At 43.1% G+C, this 23,978-nt stretch overlaps 2 protein-coding genes across 3 annotated transcripts; one reads left to right on the top strand and one right to left on the bottom strand.

The window, feature by feature from the left end:
* Window positions 1-14,657: 14,657 nt before the first annotated feature.
* cep55l (centrosomal protein 55 like) lies at window positions 14,658-20,497 on the top strand. Its single transcript, XM_088283767.1, has 11 exons — window positions 14,658-14,773; window positions 15,201-15,401; window positions 15,507-15,614; window positions 15,940-16,095; window positions 18,245-18,298; window positions 18,376-18,669; window positions 18,743-18,936; window positions 19,020-19,143; window positions 19,223-19,294; window positions 19,679-19,804; window positions 19,947-20,497. Exons 2-11 carry the CDS (start codon window positions 15,213-15,215, stop codon window positions 20,142-20,144), a joined length of 1,515 nt encoding a protein of 504 aa, XP_088139893.1. The 5' UTR covers window positions 14,658-14,773; window positions 15,201-15,212; the 3' UTR covers window positions 20,145-20,497.
* Window positions 20,498-21,072: 575 nt separating this feature from the next.
* Window positions 21,073-23,522, bottom strand: rbp4 (retinol binding protein 4, plasma). Of its 2 annotated transcripts, XM_088283765.1 has the most exons (6): window positions 23,459-23,522; window positions 23,266-23,371; window positions 23,060-23,196; window positions 22,887-22,993; window positions 21,833-22,045; window positions 21,073-21,710 (listed from the first exon to the last, which is right to left on the bottom strand). In XM_088283765.1, exons 2-6 carry the CDS (start codon window positions 23,365-23,367, stop codon window positions 21,688-21,690), a joined length of 582 nt encoding a protein of 193 aa, XP_088139891.1. In that variant the 5' UTR covers window positions 23,368-23,371; window positions 23,459-23,522; the 3' UTR covers window positions 21,073-21,687. The 2 variants fall into 2 exon arrangements, with proteins under 2 accessions (XP_088139891.1, XP_088139892.1); XM_088283766.1 differs by lacking the exon at window positions 23,459-23,522 and having other exon boundaries at window positions 23,266-23,393.
* Window positions 23,523-23,978: the final 456 nt, after the last annotated feature.

The raw sequence follows: 23,978 nt of genomic DNA on the forward strand, positions 1-23,978 counted from the left end.
TTAATTAAGAGCTTTGCTCACCTCAAGTCGTTTTTTGTGGGTCCAAAATGGAACGATATGATGCGTATCAGTCCTAAGAACGGTCAATGAAGACAAATCAACAAAAATCAATTTTGAATGAAGACCAAAGACCAAAAGTCGTTTGGGAAAATTCCAAATTACCGTAACTGGAGGTGGCAGTCGAGTGTTTGCCGGAGAAACGAAAGCAGAACCATGTGGCCAAAGTCTCCCCCGGCGCGCCATTAATGAGACATTGAATCGTTTGGATTTCTTCCGACCCCCGTCTTTTATGGCGCCTCCCTCTGAACCCGCAAATGTCGTTTGAAGCGTGGATGGGCTCTTTTCCTACAGGCTGCCGAGTCGAGGAACAGCGGGAAAGAAAAGCGAGATGGTGTCTTGATCAACCAAAAAAAAAAAGAGCATGGTGGGATCTGGTGAAAAAGGTACGATTTTTGTGACGAGAATGTTTTAATCGTCATGGGTTTGATTGATTGCTTGTGATAGTCGGCAGGATTGCGTCAAAACGGAAAACCATTTCCCATGAAACTCTTCAGAGAAGTGAAAAGTGCCTGAGGATGAATCGGTAAATAAAATTCACTGGTTGAGTTTGGACCATTCTGAACATCTCACTCTCGCACTCTCACTCTTTCACTCTCACTCTCTCTTTCTCTCTCTCACTCTTACACTCTCTCTCTCTCTCACTATTTCTCTCTCACTCTCTTTCCCTCGCTCTCTCACACTCTCACTGTCTCTCACACTCACTCTCTAACTCTCACACACTCTCTCTGCCACATACACTCTCTCACACGCTCTCACTATGTCTCTCTCTCACTCTCACTCGCTCTCTCACAGTCTCTCTCCACTCTCTCTTTCTCACACACTCTTCTCTCACTCTCACTTTCTCTCGCTCACTCTCTCTCACACACACACTCTCTCACTCTCTCTCACTGTCTCTCTCACTCACTCTCACTCCCTTGCTCTCTCACTCTCTCTCTCACGTCCCTCTCCACTCTCTCTTTCTCTCTCTTTCTCACACACTCATTCTCTTACTCTCACTCTCTCACTCTCACTTTCTCTCTTTCTCTCTCTCACTCTCTCTCACTGTCTCTCTCACTCACTCTCTTACTCTCTCACTCTGTCTCTTTCCCTCTCTCCCTCTCCCTCTTCCCCAGAGCCACGTTGTTCTCGAACCAGGGCGTAGCATGTTAGCTAACAAACACCAAACTGCATATCTTTGATCTAAATTTTTTTACTCTAAAGGAGCCGGAGTTGCTATATCCATACGACTCTAATTCAAATGTTCTGATCACGCCAAACAAGCCAAGTTTGTTGTTTTCAGAGACAACAAACCAGGTCGCCGTCAACTCCCTTCATATCACCGTCCGGCGCTTGACGTGAGAGGAATGCTAATGTAGCAGGGCTGGTGAGGGCCCTCCCCGCCGCCTCGCCAGATGGCCTGAAGATGAGGAGGACAGCAAGGCGGCGTGTGTGCACTGCTGCAAGACTTGTGATGATGTCTGCAAACCTCGCTCACCAACTCGCCTCCACTCGGGATTTCAGGAGACACTTTACATTTCCGGTGACCGTGTATCACTAGTTCTACTACTGCTACACTGACCATTTGCACAAACAGTGCACATGGAGATGCCGGCCTATCCTGAGCTAACCACACGCCAAAACAAAATTAAAAACCGAAGGCTAGACGAGACGAGAACCAAGAAGCGGTCTCTTTCCCACGGTCACACTTTTCAAAGCGAGAAGAATGAACCGCTGACTGAGAGTGACTGACACTGACAAGGCTCTCCCACAAGACGTGTTGACCCCGGCGACTGCTATGATTGCCGGGCATTGCTGGGTCAAGACCCCCCACCATCCTCCGGGGGGATGCCAAGCGAGACAGATTTCATCACGACCTCACACGCGCTCTTTTGGTCTCGGCTATAATCTGACAAGCCCTATGCGCGAGCTGTCACACTTTCATCGTCAAGAGTTCAAAACGAGGCAAGTTCTTTTCAGATGGAGGAAAAAAATTGAGAGGCAGTTTCATGTCGATTTAAGTGTGTTTGCTGGTTTGGGAAAAGCGCCACAGATGTTCTGTTTGGTTACAGGAGTTGTTATGCAAAGTCGACCATTTTTAAGGATGTCACTCGGGGCAACAGAAGGCTTTAACGATAAATAATGGAGCGCTTTTCCTTTGGGCTTTTAGCGTGTGGCTTTCCTGTCTCACGAAGCAAAAAATGCGGATAATTAGATGAGTGCGTGGGAATTAAATTGAACCAGAGAAAAAGTTGGAATCCATATGCCAACGTTAACTTCCTGTGGAGTACCACAGGGATACCTTGTTGGTCCCTTTCTGTTTTTATTTTCACCGTTGATGATAAAAAAAAAATCTTCTTTTTTTGGCCAGGATGTGTTTGTTTGCAGAAATTGAAGAAGGCAAGGTCATTTGTGACCCAGTCACGAGGAAAGCGATGACATCACCCGCGGTCGTCACCAGAAGCCCAATTTGCTGCAGGTTTGGCTTCATTTCAGATTCTATTTCAACTTCCTCCCAAATCCAATGCTCACTTCAACCATTGACGGATGGCGCCGTCTTTGTGTTGGATTGCACAGACCACCCCAGAGTGCTAGGCCGTTAGGCCGTTTGTTTTATCGATAAGATATGAATCGACCAAATAATTAAAAACAATATATAATGAATAAATGTTTTTTTCAGTCTCTAAAGGCTTAAAATTAAATTCTTAGAGCGCTTAAAAATATATGAATTATGGGCAGAACATTTGACTTGCTTATAATTGTCCGTTAGAATTTGTTAAAAAAAAGTCTAAAAGTGTAAAAAAAAAATAATCATAATAATAATAATGATAATAATAATAAATAAATAAATAAAAAATGGGGCGGGGGAATCTGATTTTTTTTCTTTTTTTTTTCAAATTTTTGGGGTCTCCGGAAGTTTCCTATGTTTGTAATATATAAAAAGAAAAACAATTGGATGATTTTGGGAGGCAGAGGACATATCAATGTTATGAATTTTATTTTGTAATGGCTATTAGCATTTTTGAAAATTGGACGATTTTCTGTGGATTCTTCATGTTGCCCCCCCCCCTCAAAAAACGGGCCGAGTTGCTGTTTTGTTTTTGGGTTTTTTGGGGCAACATAAAGAATCTTCAAAAATGTTAATAGCCATTTTAATTGTGAGTGAATTTATAGACTTTTTAATTTAATCCTCTGAGGGATAAACTCGATTCATATATCTTGCTTTAACTTTATATTTCTAACGTCAACACTTTAATTACACAATCTCCCAAATGTGAATTATATCTCTGTGATTTAGCGACGATTGATCATTTCCCGCTAATTGTCTCGCAAAACAACCCACGACTAAAAAAAGCTCTCACCTAGTTACCTTTTATTCTTCTTTTCCTTGAACGTTCTTTTCACTTGGCTTGCGTGCACTGGAACCTTTTGACTCGCTCGTAAAAACAAAATGCTCTCAATCAATCCTCTCCTCTCCGGACAGATCAATAGAGTTGTTATTCTCATATTAGTGAAGACAAATGGACTTCTTTCAGCGGGAAAGGTGGTGAAGTCCACCGGCACCGACGTGCGTTTGTATGACAAAGTGCGACCCGGGAGTCGTGGATCCGAGCTCGTCGGAAACATGGCGGGACTCCGTCAAGTTGAGGAGGCAGCTGGCCGCAAATCTCCGCTCTTAAATAAAACAAGACCTTGAAACTGACCCGAACTCTCATAACACCTGAGCTGTTGTCTTTTGAAATCTTAGTCCGACTCGTCAGTGTCAAACGGAATCAGTCGGCGCAACGGGCTCAGGTGAGGCCGCTGAGCACCCCAAAAAAAAAAAAAAATAGTTTATTCTCAGAGTCAAACTATTTGAACTTTTGTCTCGCTTCCTGTTTTGCCTCACTAGCGTCTTGAGTAAAATTGTAAAAATGGGTTTTCTTTTTTTCAGTGCACATAGAATGGTCGTCAATTCAGGCTGTGACGAAACAAAGGCAACAAATTGTCAATAAAATTTTGCAGCAAATCAATGGATTTTGTTGCGCTAACAAGCATTCTTTCCATCATAATAATAATATTATTAAATTATTACATTATTACATTATTACATTATTACATTATTACATTATTAAATTAAATTATTAAATTTAATTATTAAATTAAATTATTATTAAACTATTAAATTAAATTATTATTAAATTATTAAATTAATATATTTTAGAATTGTTCAAATAAAAATGTTTACGATTATTTACTCAATTAATCGAGGAATCGGAAAATGCCAACAGAGATGACGGCTTGCTCTTAGGAGGCGAGTCTCGTCACAAAAAGACGAAGCACTCACTTTCTAAATGAGCCAAATTGTCGTGGCCGGTGTTCCAATATTATGATTAATTCCAAATATTTTTTTTTATTTAAAAATTAAAATTTTTGTAACCATCGCTTTTTTGGGGGGGGGGGTTGGATGGATCCACAAAAAGTTAAAGAAAATGAATCATGGACAGTAAACCTCAAAGTTTGCTTTTCAGAAGCAAATGTTTCAACAAGCAAGCTCCCCTCAACACACCCTGCTGTAAATTTACACAGATGGGATGTGGTGGGGAAAAAAAAAAAAAAAAGCAGTTATTGCGCTCCGAAAAGGGAAATTGCCTCGCAAATGGACCCTCTGGAGCCACTTGTGCCGTTTCCAAAAGTCCTCCAAAGGCCACTATTCAGATGCAGGGGCGAAAAAGTGGCATTCATGCGCTCTCGTGTTGAGAAAGAATGAAAAACAAGAAGAACTTTATAGGCCCGGCTTAAAAAAGCAAAGTGTGAGGCAACAGCGTGAGCCGCTAGCATGCTGTCGCTAGCAATCAGTCAACGTGGGAAGATGGAAGCTAGCGTCGCGCTGTGCCGAACCGCGGGGCAATCGGACATCAACTGGATGGGGTCGCTTCCATCGCTGCGGAATCATTTAGGGCGCACAATAGGCGAGGAGAGCGCCACTGCCAACTACTGGAGTGGATGTGCAATTACACTTCCGGCGGGGGAAAAAAAGCATGTTCCGCACGTTCACACGCACTCACTTGATGTGTCAACTAAACAAAAGGAGTTACTCCGTGTGTATTTGAAACAGTTTTACTTGAGATGAGTCTGATTAGCTTAATGCTAACAATGTAATTCGGCCGAACAGGTAGCATCGCTGTCGCAACGTTTTAACCTTTTAAGTAACGGATACAAATATCAATTTAATATCGAATCCAACGTTGTTGTGTCCCATTTTTCTCATCCCGGTTTTAGCAACTCACTAGCTTTATCCTCAGTTAGCTTGTCGCGTTCCAAAATGCCGAAATTGAGTCTTGTAAAAAAAAAAAAAAAAAAAAAAACATTTTCATTCCCTCCCAATGTGGCACTTAAATGTGCCCGAGCGCCCCACCATGACCCACCCACGCAAAATCCCGGCGTGACCTTGCCTTATCCGCCATTGGCGAGCTGTCATTTCGGGATATCAGTCAAAGCCACGCGCTGCTCTCCGCAAAATGCTTTTCTTGTTTTCTCAGAATGTGGACGACGGCAGACAAGATAAACTCGGGTGATGTCAGCTTTATTTGACTTATTTCGAGACGTCTGGAATGATTCTTGGGCGATGCTCCGAAATAAAAGGCTTCAAATTTTTTATTGGCATTCCCACGTGAAGTTTGTCAAATTAAACATAAAACAAATGTGTATTTAAAAGAACCTCATAACTTAGTTTAGCTAAGTGCTAACAATGAATCTAGACGGGCTAACGACTAGCTAAATCGTTTGTGGAAAATGTCCGGCGTCCATTTTGACTTTGAGCTTTTCACTCTTTTTCCTTCCATCGTCGACATGAAGCGAAACGTCCTTGTCGCTTTTAAGCGGCGGGTCTCAGAACATTAATATTGCAACTCCCGTACCCCCCCTGAGGCAGAGGGCCGATGCGTTTTTAATGACATTGTCTGCGTCCCGTCAAGTTCGCCCGGGTGAGTCGCCTTGGCCAAATTCACCTGCGGAGAGACGTAGAAAATGAAGTCTCGGGATAATTTTTTTTTTTTTCTTTTAAAGCCCAAATTTTCAAACAATATTTTTTTAATCCGCTTTTTTTCTAGAATTTTTTTTTTTCCAAAATTAATTTTCCGTAATAAATCATAATTCGTATGTATTTATCTACGTGCATACACAAACGTGTATTTCGGTTTAATTTGGCACATGTCCACCAAAAAGCAGTGTGTGTTTTTTAACTAGGACAGAAAAGAAGTTTGGAAAGGTGCAAGTTGATAAATATAACATTTGGCATTGAAGTAGAGAGTTGCTGTTTTTTTTGTGTTGTCCAGACGCCAAACACGATATACTCCTGCTAATTTGAGGGCGGCAGTGGGGAATTCTTCTTTTTAAGTGCCCAAACTGAAACGGCCCGCAGCCTCCGCTCTGTTGTTCCATGCTTCTGTCACGTCTCGTTTTTGGTTTTCCGCCTGCTGCTTCCTTTTTCGGGGGAAATCTGCACAAGCGGGGGGGGGGAGAAAAATAAAAAAAAATACCTGGACTATGCAAGGATTATGATTATTACCTTCGTTTATGACACAACGGCGGGAGAAATAATACGCAGAAAGACGCTAGCTGTTGGACGACCTCGCCTCTCTCGCAAGCGCATCTGCAATTAAATCCACACTTCGGCCATTGTGGTTTAAAAAAGAAAAAAAAAAATCCAAAATATATTTCAGATTTTTTGAACGGTCGCCAGTTATGACTTTCTGTTGTTGATTCCGCGCAGCCCGTCTCATGAGTGAGTATCCAATCACAAGCTGCCGTTCATCACCAGCGAGAAGGCCATCAACTCGCGATCTGATTGGCTATCGCAACGTAGAACGACGCCCGCACGATTGTGTCTGAAATCCTCGGACGAATTGTGCGCGCTATGAGTATTGTGAAATCTGCCCGGCAACACGAGCTATCTGAATTCTGATTGGATAAAAACTCTAAATTCCAAATTCAACACGAGGATATAATATGACATCAATGTGACGATTATGATCATGATTTCTTGATTATGTTCGGCCAGCAGAGAAGGCCTTGACCGCCCACCACTTTGTAAATCGCAATGATTGTAAACTGCCATTTAGAGAAGAAGCGTGTGCACGTTGTCATATATTGCTGAAATGACCACTTCTATTTGTTATTTAATATTAACAGAGCAGCCAGGACAACATTTACAGCAGTCGCATTTCAAATGAATAAAAAAAAATAAATTGCGCGATGATGCTAGCCGAGCGTTAGCAAAAGCACTCACGACCGTCTATTAAAGTTAGATTGGCATTTTTACGTGAGCCACTTCAAAATTGTGCTGATGACACTCGAAAAAATGTTAAATGTATCCCATTCGCCATAAAGATATTTAGAAAATTAACTCGAGGACAAAAAAAAAAAAAAAAATGACGCCGCAAACATTCAGCGGCTGCGGCAAAGCCAGCTAGCAAAGAGACCAATTATTTTTTTACGCGGGCTTTTTATGACGGCTCTGTCAGACAAAAATATATTCCTTTGCACTTATAAAATGAATGATATATTAATTATAACCTCCAAGTCTATCTTGTGTTTTATGGCGACGATAAGAAACGTGACCTGGTTTCAACTGCTAAGCTGGAAAATACGTATTTTTTTTTTCCACCCGCACTCGATTTATTTATTTATTTATTTTTTACAATGTTTGCAATGAATATTCCCTTCATCCGCTTTCAAACACAAGTCCCCTTTTATGAGCTCATCTTTTGGCATCGCTGGCTCCGCAAAGGTTTCACGAACAAGATTTTAGTGTTTGCTTGAACGCCACGTCTTCCCGGGGGACTCATTTTCTTCTTTAAAAGCCTCCCAGAGAGCCGAGCTAAATCAAACGCATTTGCTATAAATGCTCGATTTCCATCGAGTGGCTCGTCTTGGTCGAGCCCAGATCAAATCCCGATGGCGGAATTGACTGTCAGGTTTATTACGGCGAAAGATTAACATAAACTTTCGCATTTTTCAACGGCACATTTCCCGCTCTCGGCGTTGAGCTGTGACAAGCCCTCCCGAACGAGCAGGTGCCACACGGGAGCATCGGAACGCATTTACGGCTATTTTCAGTGAGATCACTCAAGTGAAGATGTTTTTTTTGTTTTATTTTTTCTTTTTTTTTTGTGTTTGCGCGGCGCAAATATGAATGCGATATTTCATCAAACTTGTCATAAAATCGCTGAAGAATAAAAAAATTTTCCCCATTTTTTCTGACGGCAAAATAAAAACATATTTAATTGAAAATTGATCTAAAAAAACGCGCATCATTGAAATAGAATGTTTTCAGTCAATTTCATTTTAATTAATTTTTTTAATAGAATGTTATTAAAGGTACAAAAGTGATCACAAAACGAATGAAATGTGCTACTTATGGTATTAATATACTTGTAATATTTTTAAAATAATAGTATGAAGCTGCCAGTCGCTCACAAACTGTGGCGCTAACTGCTAGCTAGCTAAGCTAATGAGGATAGCTTATTGGTTGTTTCTTTTCATTGCTTTTAAACGATTTTAAATCTCATCCTTTCTGGATTCAATTGAACCTGTCTGATTTAGAGACGGCGTAGATCGTTTTTTTAACAGAAGGTTAAATTGCGGCTAATAAAACAAGGCTAGCTTTTTAGCAAAACTGACCACCTCGTCGCATGAGGTCCATTTGCTTTTCTCCGCATGTTTGGACAACAAAAATGTCAGCTGTCTCAATTTAAATGACTTGGTAGATGGTTGCTGTTTAAACTTTTAAATCGTTAGAGACTCGGAAGATAATTGCGCCGTTAAAAGCAAAGTCGCAAGCGGCGGCGCAGGAGAATGATTTGAGTGAGCGATTAAATCTCACTTCTCGAGAGGTGGGTTTTTTTGTATTATTTTTTTTTTTATTAAAAAATGTGCAAAGGAAAAACTTTTGACGGACAAATACATTAAAAAATAACTATTTGTGTTTACGCCACATTTTTTTTCTTCCATATTTTTTATTTATTTATTTTTTAAATATTTTTTTCAGGTGGCGCTGTTATGAACATGGTCACGGAATGAATTAAAGTTAAGGAACCTCATTATATTCCATGATCTTTAATGTGTGTGTGGGTGTGTGTGTGTGCTCAGTAAATCTGTTATTTGTTGTACAGTTTGTAAATAATTGAGCAGCTGGCGGCACTAGATTTCACGGCAAGTTGAAAATTCAGATGCGAAACTCATTTGCATGCGACTAACAATTACGCGAAATCTGTGACGATTTTAACTGCGTGCCGAACAAGTTCAACAGAGCTGAGCAAGCCTTAATAGTTTTGTACTTTATGTAATAATAGAACATCAGTGCCGTAAACATCATTTCTCCTTTACAACCCGCCCCTGCGTTAAATGTGCGCGCTCGTAAACATTTAATGATGTGCGCCGCGAAATGGCAACGTGTGTCGGCAAAGCCCCGTCGGAAGACCGGTCGGAAACAATGAGAAACCATTAAGTTAAGGAAGCACTGCGGCACGGTTGCAAGTATCGCTGCGCATAATCGAGTGGTACTCGGCCGTCTATGCGAGGCGTCGAGCATCTTTCGTCAATGAACAAATGAGCTGGATAAGAATGATAATGATACAGGAGTCCGAAAATACTACAACTGGTTCATGAAAGCACATTTGAAGCGTCAATTTCCCATCACTACCCACTCTCCGCCGCGACAATAAATAATATTATTTTCATTGCAAAACAATCCTACAAAGTGGAGTTAATACTACTGCCACCTAGTGTAGTGGATGTGTAATTACACTTTATTGTAGTACGCCGGAAAAAAAATGTTCCCCAGGTTCACACCTGCCCCACTCAGGATCGCACCGCAGCCCCCCCCAAGGGGCGCCACTATTTGAGAAGCTCAGTTAATAAAGATTTTATGATAGCCTGGAACAAATTAATTCACTTTATTTCCCATGGGAAAACGGTACCGAAGTCAACGAGCGTCTCAAAAGGGGATCGTGTTCGATAGCGTACAGATACGCGGCGCTGTGGGTTTTAGCTCGGCGGCCCTCGCCAACGCGCTCATCTCGTTTGAAACTTTCTTGGCCCGCCAATTAAATTAGCGCTCTTCACCTTCCGGGGAAAACTCACACATCCGCGCACGTTCTGACCCGACGAGAAGAGAAGGCAGCAAAGATTGAGACGTGACTCGCACCGTGAGTTTGCAATCAATTAGGAGCCTAATAGAAATTCCCTCAGCCTTTTCCTGTCAAGAGCGGCTTCGGAAAAAAAAAAAAAGTCTTGATTAAATTTAACACGTTAGAAGGAGCACCTGCGTGGCTATTTTTGGGTCGGTATCACACAAAAGAGCCGACCAATATCATCACGTTGGACAGAAACTGCCCATAAAATTTTTTTTATAATTTAACGACGCGAATCGCGCCAAGCCCAACACAGACGGACGGCAGACTTGATTTTCTTCGTGCTGTTCCACCGCGGCCACATTTGGCGGCGAGAAGACCAACGAACTGTCCTGCTCTTTATCACCCGCTCAACTGCCGACTCCGATGGAATATTCGAGTACAAAATTACAAATTAATTTACAGGAATTATTTTCTTCTTGTTAGGGTGGGCGTCAAATAATTGAGAAGCTGTCTTAGAGTAAACTAGTGGTGATTTTCTCTCAAAGAACACTTGTGGGCAAGCTCCATTTGGAATTATGGTAAAAAAAAAAAAAAAAAAGAAAAAAAAATGTATTTTCATATCACAGTGGCAGTGACCTTTGAATGGGGAGTCTAAGTGGAAGTTTGTGCCAAATGTAATGAAATCTCCTCTCAGCTGCTGCTGAGATATTGCTTTCATAAGGAGAACGGGCCTGACCGACAGCCCTGAAAAGCGCACCGCCGCCAGCTATGACCGTCGCCGGTACGGAGTCATAAAAAGTAAAGATCCGATTTGGTTGCTCGGTCATGCAGAGAAGACGGGCGTCGGCGATTTATTGCGGCAAAGTGTCACTCGCTCTTTTTTTGGGGGGGGGGGGTCTGGAGACGGCGCGCAATCATCTGCAACATTTGGGTCGGTGGTGAAAATCAATCTGAAACGTGTCACAGGTTGACAAGGTTATGATTGTGTTAAGGCTTTTGTTTTACTACCGCCGCCGAGTACCCGCTGATACGGTGCATAAAGACGCAGCGAGGTTCGTTCGGCGCGCGGAAGGTTATCGAATATATTACACTTTGCGTGTAAACATCCTCGCGGGTTGGATGAAGTACCCCTCGATATTGTTTTGGTTGTTTTTCGATTCCATGTCAAGATTCTACGCCGTACACTACTGGTCAGTTCAGCGCGGTATGAATGTTCAAATTTAACACCACCGGTGTTAAATTTTAACACAGCCGGTGTTAAATTTTAACACTGCCGGTGTTGCCTCCAAATATCGGTATGGGCAATTCGGTTCCTCCATTCCATTTCTATTCTGTTTATATCAAAGTATAATCCAGTTTGTGGGCTTCGAAGTGAAGATTTAGCAATGAGGGATGTATTTACTCAAGCAGATCCACCAGATGGTGCTGTTTCATTCATTTTATATTCAATACAGAGCAGAGAATCCATCCTTATAGTGCTGTATTTTCTAACAAATTAAACTTGTAACGCAAGATTTCACTTTTGATTGGTCTTTGGGGCAGTTTCAATTCAGCCCCACGAAATCTGCCTAGCAACAAGCGGAGTAAGGGGGTTAAAATTGGAAAATAGCTTTTGTAGTTTTTGTACCCCAGTGCCAAGGCGACAGACTAAAAATTGCTCGTCGGTACTCAAAGGTCAGCAAAAAGCCAGCTAGGATGGGGATGAGGCCGTTCTGGCGGTGCCGGTCGGCGTGTGATCGCCTGCCAAGTGGTGGAGGCGTTTTCGGCGATGATGCTGACACAACTCACCATGAGACTGATCCACCAGCCAAGACAACCCCCCCCACCGCCGCCGCCGCCGCCAGTCCCCCTCCACACGCACACACACACGTGCACTACCCCGCCAGCTCTCGTTAGGAGGCTGAGATTGTGCCAACTTAGTGAATCACCAAGAAACAGATGGTGAAATTAAAGAAAAAAAAAATTCCCCAGAATGTCAAACCATCTCGTTCGTTTCTAGTCACTTTCACGGGTTCCCTTCTAAATTCAGAGCGGTGACGTGTGACTTGTCATGCTGTTGTGCCGCTGCTGTACCTTTAATCAGCTCGACGAGCGAGATCCTCAAGGGAGCCATTTTGCAGTTGCAGTCTGACAGAAGTGACTCGGCTTGGTCTGTCTGCTCAGTGAGACAACAGACGGCCTTCTTTGGTGGTCTGAGAACAAATTATACGACCTCACTCCGCCGCACGGCACGTCACCGCCGCGACTGTCTCGTGGCATTTTGTAAATCGGCGGAAGTTGAGCTAAAGCTTGACAAACCATCCCGAATGGAGTTTAGAGAAACTTTAGAAAAAAAAAATGGAATTGCGCATCCACAATTCCCTCACTACAAAAGTCAAAGAAGCTCTCTCCGCCTACCAAGCGGCAATAAAACGGTTTCACCGCATAACGAGGAAAAGTTGACAGCTTGGCTCACATTATTCACAAACGCAGCATTGACTTTGCCTAACATTAGCCTCGATGCTAGCTAGCGGTTAGCATGGCGGGACTCAGCTGCCATTAACTTCATTTAACACAGGGACAGCAGATGATTCGCTGAGGTGTCAAACTGCCGCAGTTTAGCGCTAATTGCTGTCCGATTATTTAATTTTTTTTTTTGACTAAGTATCGTTGGTTGGTATCGACACCCTCCACGATTACCCGATACCGTTCAACAAGACCGATATTGGTCAATTCCTTGTTTTTATTGTTCTGTAAATGCCAAGTGATGCCACAAGGCAGTGCCAAATGACTGCTTTTGTCCAAATGGAGCTCCTCAACGCACTTGAACAGCAGAATGTCAAGCGATGGCACTAAAATAATACTGTTATTGCTCGGACCTGATCACAAAAATGTTTTTTCAGGAAATAATGATGGCTAGGTCGTCTGTCAAAAAAAAAAAAGGAAATTAAGCAAACGTGGAAAAAAAAAAATAATATATATATATATATATATATACATATATATATATATATATATATATATATATATATATATATTTTCTTTTTTTAATTTCATTTATTTATTTATTTTTTTTTATTTTAACTAGGGTAGAATTCTGGATCAAAAACGTGCAACTTTTCAAACATTGCCCCTCAATATACAGTACATCCCTAAATGCAACTGCTTTTCTGTGAACAACTGTTTGAAAGCCCGCGGCGGGTGAAATCAGGTGAATCATTTGGTGTGGAAAAAGAAAAAGTATTGTGTCTTTTGGAGTGTAGCGCGTGTGCTGAAAACCAAGTCAATGCAATGAAATCTGAATCCCTGAACAGTGAAGTGCAAAAGAGAAAATAGACTGCAAAATGAAACAACAGAATCTTCTGAACCAGAAAGATTCTTTTCCACCTCAGAGAAGCGAGCGGGCTCTGCGGATATATATATCGCTTTTATACTGCTCACACAGGCTTTAGTTTCACTCTGAACTCCACAGAAGGAAGACGTGCCCCACAGATGGATAATGATGATTTGTTGGACAGATACGGCTTCTCGCGTGCGCTCTAATGAATATAGCGTATGCAACTTTGTCTTCCCTTAATGAGGTCACAAACCTGCTGCCTCTTACAATGTTTTTCGCCGGCTGCTTTTTCAGTGGGAAAAAAAAAATCTTTACATTTGGAATTGAGCTGCATTCCCAAGTGTGTAAATCACCTCATTCGCATGCATTTCTTTTTTTTTGCATTTATTACATAAATGAGCACACACGCATACGAGAGTCAGATTTTGCAGTTTTAGGTTTAAGCTTCATTGGAATGCATTGCACGCTAGCTGAGGCAAAGTGTTGCCTCCCACAAATTCATCAAAAATAGACAATTTAAATTAAAGGGTGAAAAATAGGCCCTTGTTCTTCTCCTCCCTAGCAGTGTGCAGCGCGGTCGACAATCAATTGTAGCTGTTACAATTCTTAGAATGTTTCAGTTGGTGTTTACAGCAAGGTCATTATTCTGATTTATAGCAGAAAAACAGTGTGTGGCGATGACACTTTTTAACGTTTAATTCACAAACATACATTGAGCAGAAGGTAAGAGCATAACATTTTTTTCTGCCGGTCACAATAGGTCACTAGCAACGAGGAGCAATGATAAATTATCCAAAGCAAATAATACTTTTTGGACGGGTGAAGTGAAATATAATCATTTACTTCAATAAACTCCTTTTAAAAAATACAAATAAATAATAATAATTTAATTTGTAATTTATTTTTTAAACCCCATGACTTTTATTCGAGCATTGATGAATGTAAATTGTTTTATGAATAAAATGTAAATTAAATACAATTATTATTATCATTATTATTATTAGGTAAGCGTCATTCTAAGCAAACGCCTGCCTGGTGCTCTTTTTAGGTCTAAATTAAACGTAAAATTTATACTTTTACGACCATAAAATGATTCCAGACAGTTTCCTAAACTCAAAAAAAGACCACAAAAAAGTATAAAAGTGACGTCGTCGTCGCTGAAACGAAAGAAAACGCCCCCCGGAAATATTTGCGGAAGTGACGTCACGGCGCTCTAATTCAAATTTAAGGAAGCGGAGGAAGCCGTAAACAAAGACCCCGGTGGACTTTTTGGACGCAAAAAAAGCTACTCGTCAACTCCCCCGTGAGTTTTTTTGTGCGTGTTTTTAAAAGGAAGTAAGTAGTGTTTGATACCATATGTTTAATTTAAAAGTGCAAGGCGCGCATTTTGAGTCGTTCGCTTGCCACGTTCGGTTGCTGTCTATTGACAGGTGTCCTCTTTTAAGGGCGTTCCGTCGATGCTAGTTGTGTTGGATCACGTTTGTTTTGCTTTTGAATGGAATAAAAAAAATAATACAGTACTTGGTGTATGATTCAGTGTGAAATGAGTAATTGAGCACGTGCTTTAAATGCATTTCCAGATTTAAAAAAAAATGTATTAAATATATCTGCTCATTTAATTTATTTTATACACAGCCTTCTAATTTTAATAGTCTGCTTTAAATTCAGTTCCGGTGTGCGAGGACTGAATTACCAACATCCTTTCTTAGTAGTCCATTTCCTGTTTGTAGGAAAGAACCACCATGACATCCAAAGGGGCAAAGGAGACCATCGTCGCCAAACTGGGCTTCAAATCCGGCAGCTCTGCCTCTAAAGCTGAAGCTGAAGTGGAGCGAGTCAGGAAGGAAAACGCGCATCTCAGGAGGAAGATTGACGAGCTGGCCAAACGACACATCAAACCGCCTGACGCGGACAAAAGCAAGCTGCTAGAAGTGAGGGACGCTGACGTCTGAGCAATCGGCAAAATTCACTCCGTGGTGTGACTTGATCGACTGCTTCAATCTCCTCTTTTTGTGCTGCGTGTTGCTGTTTTGCAGAGGATTGTTTCGCTGGAGACTCTTCGCGAGAGGAACAATCAACAGTTGCTGGTCAAGGAGCAAGAGTTGGAAACTGTGAGGCAGCAGCTGGCGGCGAAAGGGGGAGAGGCACGTATCTTGCAGTACATTATTGCGCCAAAACACGGTTGAGTCCCACTTAACAAAATTTGCAAACTCAAATGTTTTTAACGCCATTAGTCGGACTAGATTAATACGATTTGAATTAATGGATTTTGACATGATTTTTTTCCCCCTCTCACACCCTATTTTGGTGTACTATGAATAAATGAGATGCGCATATTTACTCAAAATCTCCCAATGGATTCTATTCCGCATGCTTTTAAGTTACGTCACTCACATTGGTAAAGTGGTATCATTGTCTTAGTATCGGCCTAGCTGATTTGTAAAACCGATACAATGTACCTCGGTTCAGGTGGTGGCGGCACTGCAGTCCCAGCTGGAGCAACGGCGCAAGGATGCGGAGCAGAGGGACCTCCACGTCCAGAATCTGTCCCAGGAAACGGAGAAGCTGAAAAACCAGCTGGCCACAGTTTCCACCCGCTGTCAGTCCCTGGAGACGCGAGCGGCGGTATGTTAATCCTTTCACAATGTTAGGAATCCTTTCTGGTGTTTTCTGCATGTTTTTTTTTTTCCCCCTGAATGGTGTTTTTCGATTAATTACATGAAGATTAGTTTAGATTAGAGCAAATTGAATTTTGATGACTAATCAGGCAGTGACTTGAAATCTTAATTATCGTCTCTTGTTCGAAAAGGGAACAAAATTGAGAGATACTGTATTGTTTATTTATTCCCCCTTGTGGATGAATATTCATGACACTGCTAACTCCTGCACCCGAGACATTTTTTTTTTTTTTTTACAATTTACAATTAATAGGAACATAAGTGTTCAACGAAATGAAGTAAACAATTGAAAATGCACTTATAGCTCTGACCACTAGGTGAGGCTGTTTGACCTTTCCTGGCGTTGAGTAATCTCCCCGCCAGCATGGAAAGTGTCTGTCAAAACATCAACATTGGCATCGCCCACAAGACCCAGCGTGAAGCCAGGCGGCACTAAAACACACGCGTGTCTCCAGTTTTGTTGTGTTTGTCAGGTTTGATTTTTCTCACGTTATAAATAGTCAGGAAGTGTGTTTGCACTTTCTGACTCACGCTGGGGTTTTAAGCAGCACAACACCCCCTCCGTGGGGACCAAAAAACTGCTACAAATGATCTCCAACTTCATGCATAGAAAAAAGAATTGGGATTCTTCTTCTTCTTTTTTTTTTTTTTCAAGTGCCACCAGTATGTCAAATGTTGCGTTAAACACTTTTCGTACAGTTGAACTTTTCCACAATTGTGTGTTAAGCGTCAGTGAGTCCCTTGAAAATCTTCTCAAATTTTATGCAGCAAGTACCAACAGTAAAATAGTCGCGGTCATCAAAAACGAAGCACTTTGAATCCAACTGAATTGTGGCTATGTAGTAATTCTATCATGTACCACTAGAGGGAGCCGTAAAAGTGGCTCTTCACATTTATTTTCGAAGAATTTTCACCTGGCGAGGTCGTAGGGTTAACACGCTTCGAAGAAGTAATCTGCCCCACCGACCCTGACACCCACCCATGCTTCCTGTATGTGCTAAAGCTATTAGCTGGCTTAGCGTGCCGGCGTTTTTAATCCATCTCGGAAAAAGTTGACAAGCTCACCGTGCTCATCTGCGAGGGCTCACGCAGCCCTAGCACGCAAACGATCATTTAGATGCCACCTGTTGTGGCGCTGACGGCAGTTTTTTTTTTTTTTTTGTAAAGATGTCGGCAGGGCACGGGCCGCTCCGGTGGTGGTCGGCGATGATGAGAGGTGTGACCGCAAAGACTCTTGCCGCGGCGGCTGGCGAGGAAGCTGCCTCGCGGCGGGGTCGTGACAGTGCAGAGAATATACACTTTTAGTTTGACTTTGGTTGTTCCGACGCAAGGGAACTAATACAGCGAAAATTGACTCGGTGGGAACCTGTTGGAGGCGAAGCTTACCGGGGGGTTGAGCTTTAAAGTTCAAGGCAAGACGAATTCAGAAGTCAAACGAGAATCATAAGCTGAGCAAAAATAGGGAGCGGCAATGCTGCTTTTTTTTCCCCATTATTATTGTTCATTGTTCAGCGAGGGTATCGATGATGACAACTAAAAACTGAATTTATTTCGTTGTAGAGCGTACACTGTGGACAAAAGTAATTAGTAGTGATGGGCCGATATTTGGCATTCTGCCGATTATCAGCATCTGCTTTTTTTTTTTTTTGTTTGTTTTTAATTTATTATTATTTATTTTTTTAATTCATTTTGATTAATTTTTTAAATGTATTTTCATTTTATTTTTTATTTATTTATTTAAACTTTCAAGGCCGATGAATTAAAAGCTGGTTTATTTTTGCTCACTAGAGCACACCTCTCTCTCTGTTTCCGCTGTGCTGGTGGCCCTGCGTGCAGAAGCAGATTGGCCCGCCCACAGCACAATCTGCAGTGTAAAGTGCAGCTTTTTTTCACCACGTGAATATCGGCTTCAAATATCGGTGATCGGCCTCGATGACTTCTAATAATCGTATCGGCATCGACCCTGAAAAAAGCATATCGGTCTATCACTTGTCGTTAGACACCTGCCGTGTGTGGAAGTAAAATATTCTGCGCCACGCTTGGTGGCTGTATTCCCACTGCTAATAGATGCTTCTTGTCTTTCTCATTTTTCTTAGAATGGGCAGGCGTCCTCTGCAGACTTGGCATTGGCACAGGATCAGCTGAGAGATGTGAGTATCCCCCAAGCTCGCTCACATGTGCCGCCCCCTAGGGGGCAAGAAGTTCAACTGTGATTCGTCTCCACCAGGCCCTGGAGAAGAACCAGCAGTGGCTGCTGTACGACCAGCAGCGGGAGGCCTTCGTCCAGTCGCTCCTCGCCCGCTCGCGCGAGATGGAGGAACAGCTGAGCCAGGCCAAGCGGCAGGAGTTGACTTCCGCCGTCGCCACCGCTCCGCCAGAAGCGGCTTCGGATTCCTGCGAAAAGGAAGCGCAGCTCCGGAGCCGCGACGAGGAGTCCGCGTTGGCGTCGCAGAAACGACTGGACGAGCAGATAGACCAGCTCGCCAGAACGCGTCAAGAGCTCCTCACGCAGAAGGAGCAGGTGCGCATCGGTGTCGGTTTTAGTTTTCCCGTCTGTGCGTATCGTCCTGACGGATTTCGGCGCCGCCGCGCAGGGCGTCAAGAGTCAGGCGGAGCTGCAGCGTCAGACGGAGCGCGTCGCCCGGCTTCAAGAGGAGATGGCGGCGCTGCAGCGGCGCTTGGACGACAAATGCGACGAGCTGTCGTCCCTGCAGAGGAAACACAAGGAGAGCGCCAAAGAATTGGAGGAGGCCCGGCGGCAGATGCAGACGGAGCGGCACAGCAGCAGGTAGGAAGTCCGAGTCCGGGAAAAGTTTTGACGTCACGGCGAAAGATTGACGTGTTCTCCCGCGTCTTTGCTATTGGACGTAGGAATGCGGTTTCCGAGGAGCGGCAGGCGTCCTCGGAGCGAGCGGAGAGGATGAGAGCTGAACTGGAGAGTTTGGACCTCAAACTGGAGGAGGAGAGGAAGCGATCGGCCCAACTTCTGCTCCAAGTAATGGACGTCTTTTAATTTTCACCGACGCACGCGAGTGTCCTTAAATGAGCTGAAATTCGAAACTCCAACCGGACAGGTCAACCTGCTGCAGAAGTCGCTTCTGAGTCAAAATGACGAGCAGAGGAGGATCGCGGCGCTGGAGCAGCAGGTAACAAAAAACGTCACGCGTTTTAATTCTCGTGATGTTGATGGATTGGCTCGGAAATTAATTGATCGATTTTTTTTTTGCTAACCAAAACAAAAGCACCTACTGAAGCAAGTTTTGCCCTGCCGCTGCAATTTAAAAAAAACAAAAAAAAGAAACAATTTTTTTTATTTGGGGGGGGGGTGGGGCAATTAAAAAAAAAAAAAAATGCAAACAGAAATAGCGGGAAGTCTTTCAAAACGTGTTCTCAAAGTAAAATTTGCAAAGTTTGCATTTGGAGCCCCCGCAACTGGAGAGGCAACACTTTGTGTCGGTTTCGGTTCGCCTTCGTTTTTTTTTTTAATTAGCCGAGAGTTACGGAGTCTTCTCGTCTGTTCCGTCTCGAAGATCCAACTCTCCGTCAAAGATTTTGAGAACGAGAAGATGGACCGTCAGAGCGTGCAGCATCAGCTTCACAAAGTCCTCAAAGAGCTGCGCAAAGCCAGCGATCAGATTGCCAAATTGGAGTCGGCTGTAAGTGTCACCCGTTTTATTATTTATTTATTTATTATTTTTGGAATTTTTTTCAATAAGTGCGAAAATCTCAACATCATTTTTATACAACTTGCCGTGTCTTTCTTGTCTTCTGAACGTGTCGTTTCCGTTTTCCCCTCAGAAGCAGCCCAACAGCCGTTTCTCGGAGCCCGGCTCTTACAACCGCCTGGCGCTGGACGACCCGCGCTCGCCCACGTCGCCGTCCAAAGCGGGCAGCCTTCTGGACGAGAGCTTCCTGGAGTGCCCCCGCTGCCGAGCTCACTACCCGACCAGCCGCCATCGGGAGCTGCTGGCCCACATCGACTTCTGCTTGGCGTGACGTCGGATCATCGCAATCGGGATTTCTTCATTTTTGCCGTGGCCGAAGGGAGAATGCCAAAAATTTATTTGGGGACGTCTTGCTTTTATTGCTTGTGTTTGATGTCATATTTATTCTTTTGGGTGTTTTTTCGTATTTTGCTCTTTTTAACCTATGAAGGGATTGCATCTCTGCCATGCCATGTGTGATTATGTTTAACTTTTTGAATCATCAGGGGACAAAACTGATTTGGAAGAGTATTATGGCCATGTGGCTGCTGCCTTTTTAAATCGCTTTTTTTTTTTTTCTCATCGTCGCTGAGAATTTTTATCCACGGTGCTTTTGGGGAATTCACATTTCACATTGCTGTTTTTTTTTTTCTCTCTCCCCATTTCCACCTTGACTTGTCATGTCTGCAGGCCCCGCCAGGCTGCAACAAGATTGCATTGAGTTAATTCCTTGTACTAAACTATTTAAGGCGGCGGATTAGTCCGCTCGGTCGAGGGAAAGGTGTCTCGGTTGCCCCCACGCCTGTCGGCAATGTGACTTTTTAGGCTGTCGGGATTTTTAATTTAAAAAAAAAAAAAAATGTAAATTGCCTGTGCCATCTAATCATGTTTTTGCTTACTGAACTGAACAAAACGCGCAATAAAGGTGTGGAAATACTTTACAAGAAAAAAAAAAAACTGCACTCCTCCTAATTATATTCGGACCTTCCCATTGACTTGTTTTTGTCCAGCTTGTTTCCATGGTGACGCACTCCGATGCCTCGTCCAATTACCGAGCAGCCAGCCGGCGCCAGCTCGGTTCAGTCGAAGCGCGCGCGCCCGCCGCGATAAAAGATTCAAACGCAAACTTTTCGATCGGGTCCAAAGGCAAAGGCATGAATTTCTTATTTGCACCTTGCAACTTGAATAAATATTTCAGCGCCATAAAAAGTGAATGAGCCAATGGTATGAATGTTTTATTTCACAAAACTATATCAAGTACACTGAATAAAATTAATACAAAGGATGTTGTGGAATACCGAACCCGTGATTGAAGATTATGAACAAAGTCTACATGTGTACAAGGAGACAAAAGTGTAAAAAGCAATGCCAGAGATGATGGCAACCATTTTTTTTTTTCTTCTTGACTTGTAAACATGACCGGTAGAAAATTCCAGATTTTTGTACGTGGTGGGAAGAAGCTGAGTGTGATGTTTAAAGACATTTGGTGTCGTGTTGGCTAAACGAAGCTTCAAATGTGCTTTATGAGCCAGTTGTAGTATTTTTGGACTCCTCTAGATGGCACTCTCGGTTCAAAATTGGGCTGAATTGCCATTTTTTTTAAACCCTTTATTAAAACCACCAGCGCCATCTAGAGGACTCCAAAATACAACTGGTTCATGAAGCCAATTTAAAGCTTCATTTTTCCATCACTCACATTTCAGGGAGTGCGACTCTTGTGACATTTTCTGCTTTGATTCTAAGACGAAATAGGCTGTCTTCCGTTTAAGTCGAGGGGGCGGGGCACCATCCCTCTCGTGGGTGCTTCAATAAGAAAGTCCCTGAGTGGGAATAGATCAACTGGTGCTGTCGCAGCCGTCTGTGAGGCAAAGACAGGAAAAGAAGGCAGCGTGAATTCTCAAACATGCTGAATGTTTAAAAGCCAACCCGGAAGAGTCTCTCTTGGGTCCGGCCGCGACGGTTTCAGCAAAGTCGACTCACCGTTGTGTGTGACGCGTCTGTACTTGCCCAGCAGGCACAGTTCATTCTTCTTCACGGACAAGTTGTACGTGTCCTCCGGCCTCACGCCCAGGATGTTTCTGGAGAAGATGAACGAGTAGCTGTCCAAACAGGTGCCGTCCGCATCGACGACTCGGCAGGAGTAATGGATGGCGTAGTTGTCGTAGTCGGTGTCGATGACCCAGTGGTCGTCATCTGGAAGCGACGGGGGGGCAAAGAATGACGCAGGGGCATATCGGACCGGTTCAGGATTAGATTGAATTCAGGACAGGATTGCCCAAAAATGTCCAAATTGTGTTATAAAGATTTTTTTTGTAAGGTGATTGACTTGGCGGTATTCTTGGCTCGGGTGGGGTCATAGAGTCAAGATCCAGAACTCATCAGTGCACGTCAAAGCACTCGACAGAATTTGACAAAGCTAAAATTCCACACTTTGCTCCCGGCTGAGGTCATTCGAAACCCTGACCCCGTTGAAACGTCGCAGTGGTTGGCCTACGCGTCAGCGTTTGATTGAATCCGATTGGACTGACTTTCCGAAGGCAGGGTCACCACCTATGCAAACAATTCTCAGCAAACAAAGAAAAACCTGGGGTCATTTCTTTTGGTAATGATTACCGTATTTTGCGGACTGCAAGCCGCTACTTTTTCTTCCTAGAACCATGCATGTGGCTAATACGATGTAGCTTTTCTGTGGATTTTTTTTTTCACCAGTAGGGGCGCTCTATAGTTCAGAAAATACGCTGAATAAATCAAAAAAAATTTTTAATTTATTTTTTTTATTTTTTTTTAGAAAGAATAATATACAAATATACCGGCGCGCCTTATAATCCGGAAAATGCGGTAGTTGCTATCATCTCAAGTCTTCAACTCACTGGCGGATATCATTGTACTTGACGAGACAAAATTCCGTACCTAGCTGTCGGTTACGGTAATCTTGACTTTAGCCTGGGTCGTCGTCGAGATCCATAAATTATTAGCATCTCATGTTGGATAAATACTTTTTTTGGAATACTTTCCGTCCCGATCCAAAACTTACTTCCCGTCTGCAGGTAGGCTGCCACTCCCCAATATTTCATCCGAAACTTAGCAGGTTCGCCCGTTTCCTCAAAGGTGGCGAGCATGTCCGCGCACGGTTCCCAGTGGCTAGGTTGCAAACAGAAAGATGTCAAAACCGTAGTCGTCGTCATGGTAACCAAGACGGGGACTCACTTGAAAAGATTGACTCGCCCCCTGGCGGTGGCGGTCATCGTGCCGTCTTCTGCCACGATAAACTGGGCCACGATGTTGTCGATGAGGAACAACCCGTCCGGGTCCTTCTTTGCCACGGCGTACCACGTCCCTGCGTACTGCCAGGCAAACCATCACGCCGTGCTCGGGACTCGGCGCTACCGTCCCGACGGAACCTCGCAACTCACCCTGCTCCGGTTGAAATTCTGCATGACCTGAATGTTGGCCACTTGGCAGTCCTGCGCCCACGCCAGGGCCAGCAGACAAACGCACACGACGTAGCGCAGCATTCGGCTTCGACGGCGCCGGGACACAAAATGGTGACATTTCAGTTTGCGTCCAGAGTCCGGTTTAGAGTTCGGAGATGGGATCAATACGTACCTCGTTAGCAAACAGATGAAGTCAGCTGCCGCAGATGAGTCGCCACCAGCCTTTTATACCGTTGGCCGCGGTTGCATAATGACTCCCGGAGATGTGAACCTCCCCTACGCCGACAACCCGAAAAGCTCGATTTCCATTGGACCAAAATTGACATGACTGAACGCCTCGGTTCACTTTTTTTCTTTTTTTTTTTTTCCAACCAGATGTTTTTCATGTTATCTCATCTTATGAAAACACCAAGCAGAAACATCTGGAAGGGGGGCGGCATGTAAAGTGCAAAGCACAGGGAGTCCCATGCCATATTGATTTACCTTTGTAGCATGTTTTTTTTAAAAAAGAAAAAAACTCGACAGGACTTTTTTTTTTATGCCACTTTTTTTTAGATATATATATATATTTATGCCACTTTTTTAAAAAAAAAATTTAATATATTTATGCGACTTTTTAAAAAAATTTTTTTTTATATATTTATGCCACTTTTTAAAATTTTTTTAATATATTTATGCCACTTTTAAAAAAA

This window comes from Idiotropiscis lumnitzeri, chromosome 20, assembly GCF_059441095.1.
Source record: "Idiotropiscis lumnitzeri isolate Australia: NSW breed Sydney's pygmy pipehorse chromosome 20, RoL_Ilum_1.0, whole genome shotgun sequence".
Lineage (NCBI taxonomy): Eukaryota > Metazoa > Chordata > Actinopteri > Syngnathiformes > Syngnathidae > Idiotropiscis > Idiotropiscis lumnitzeri.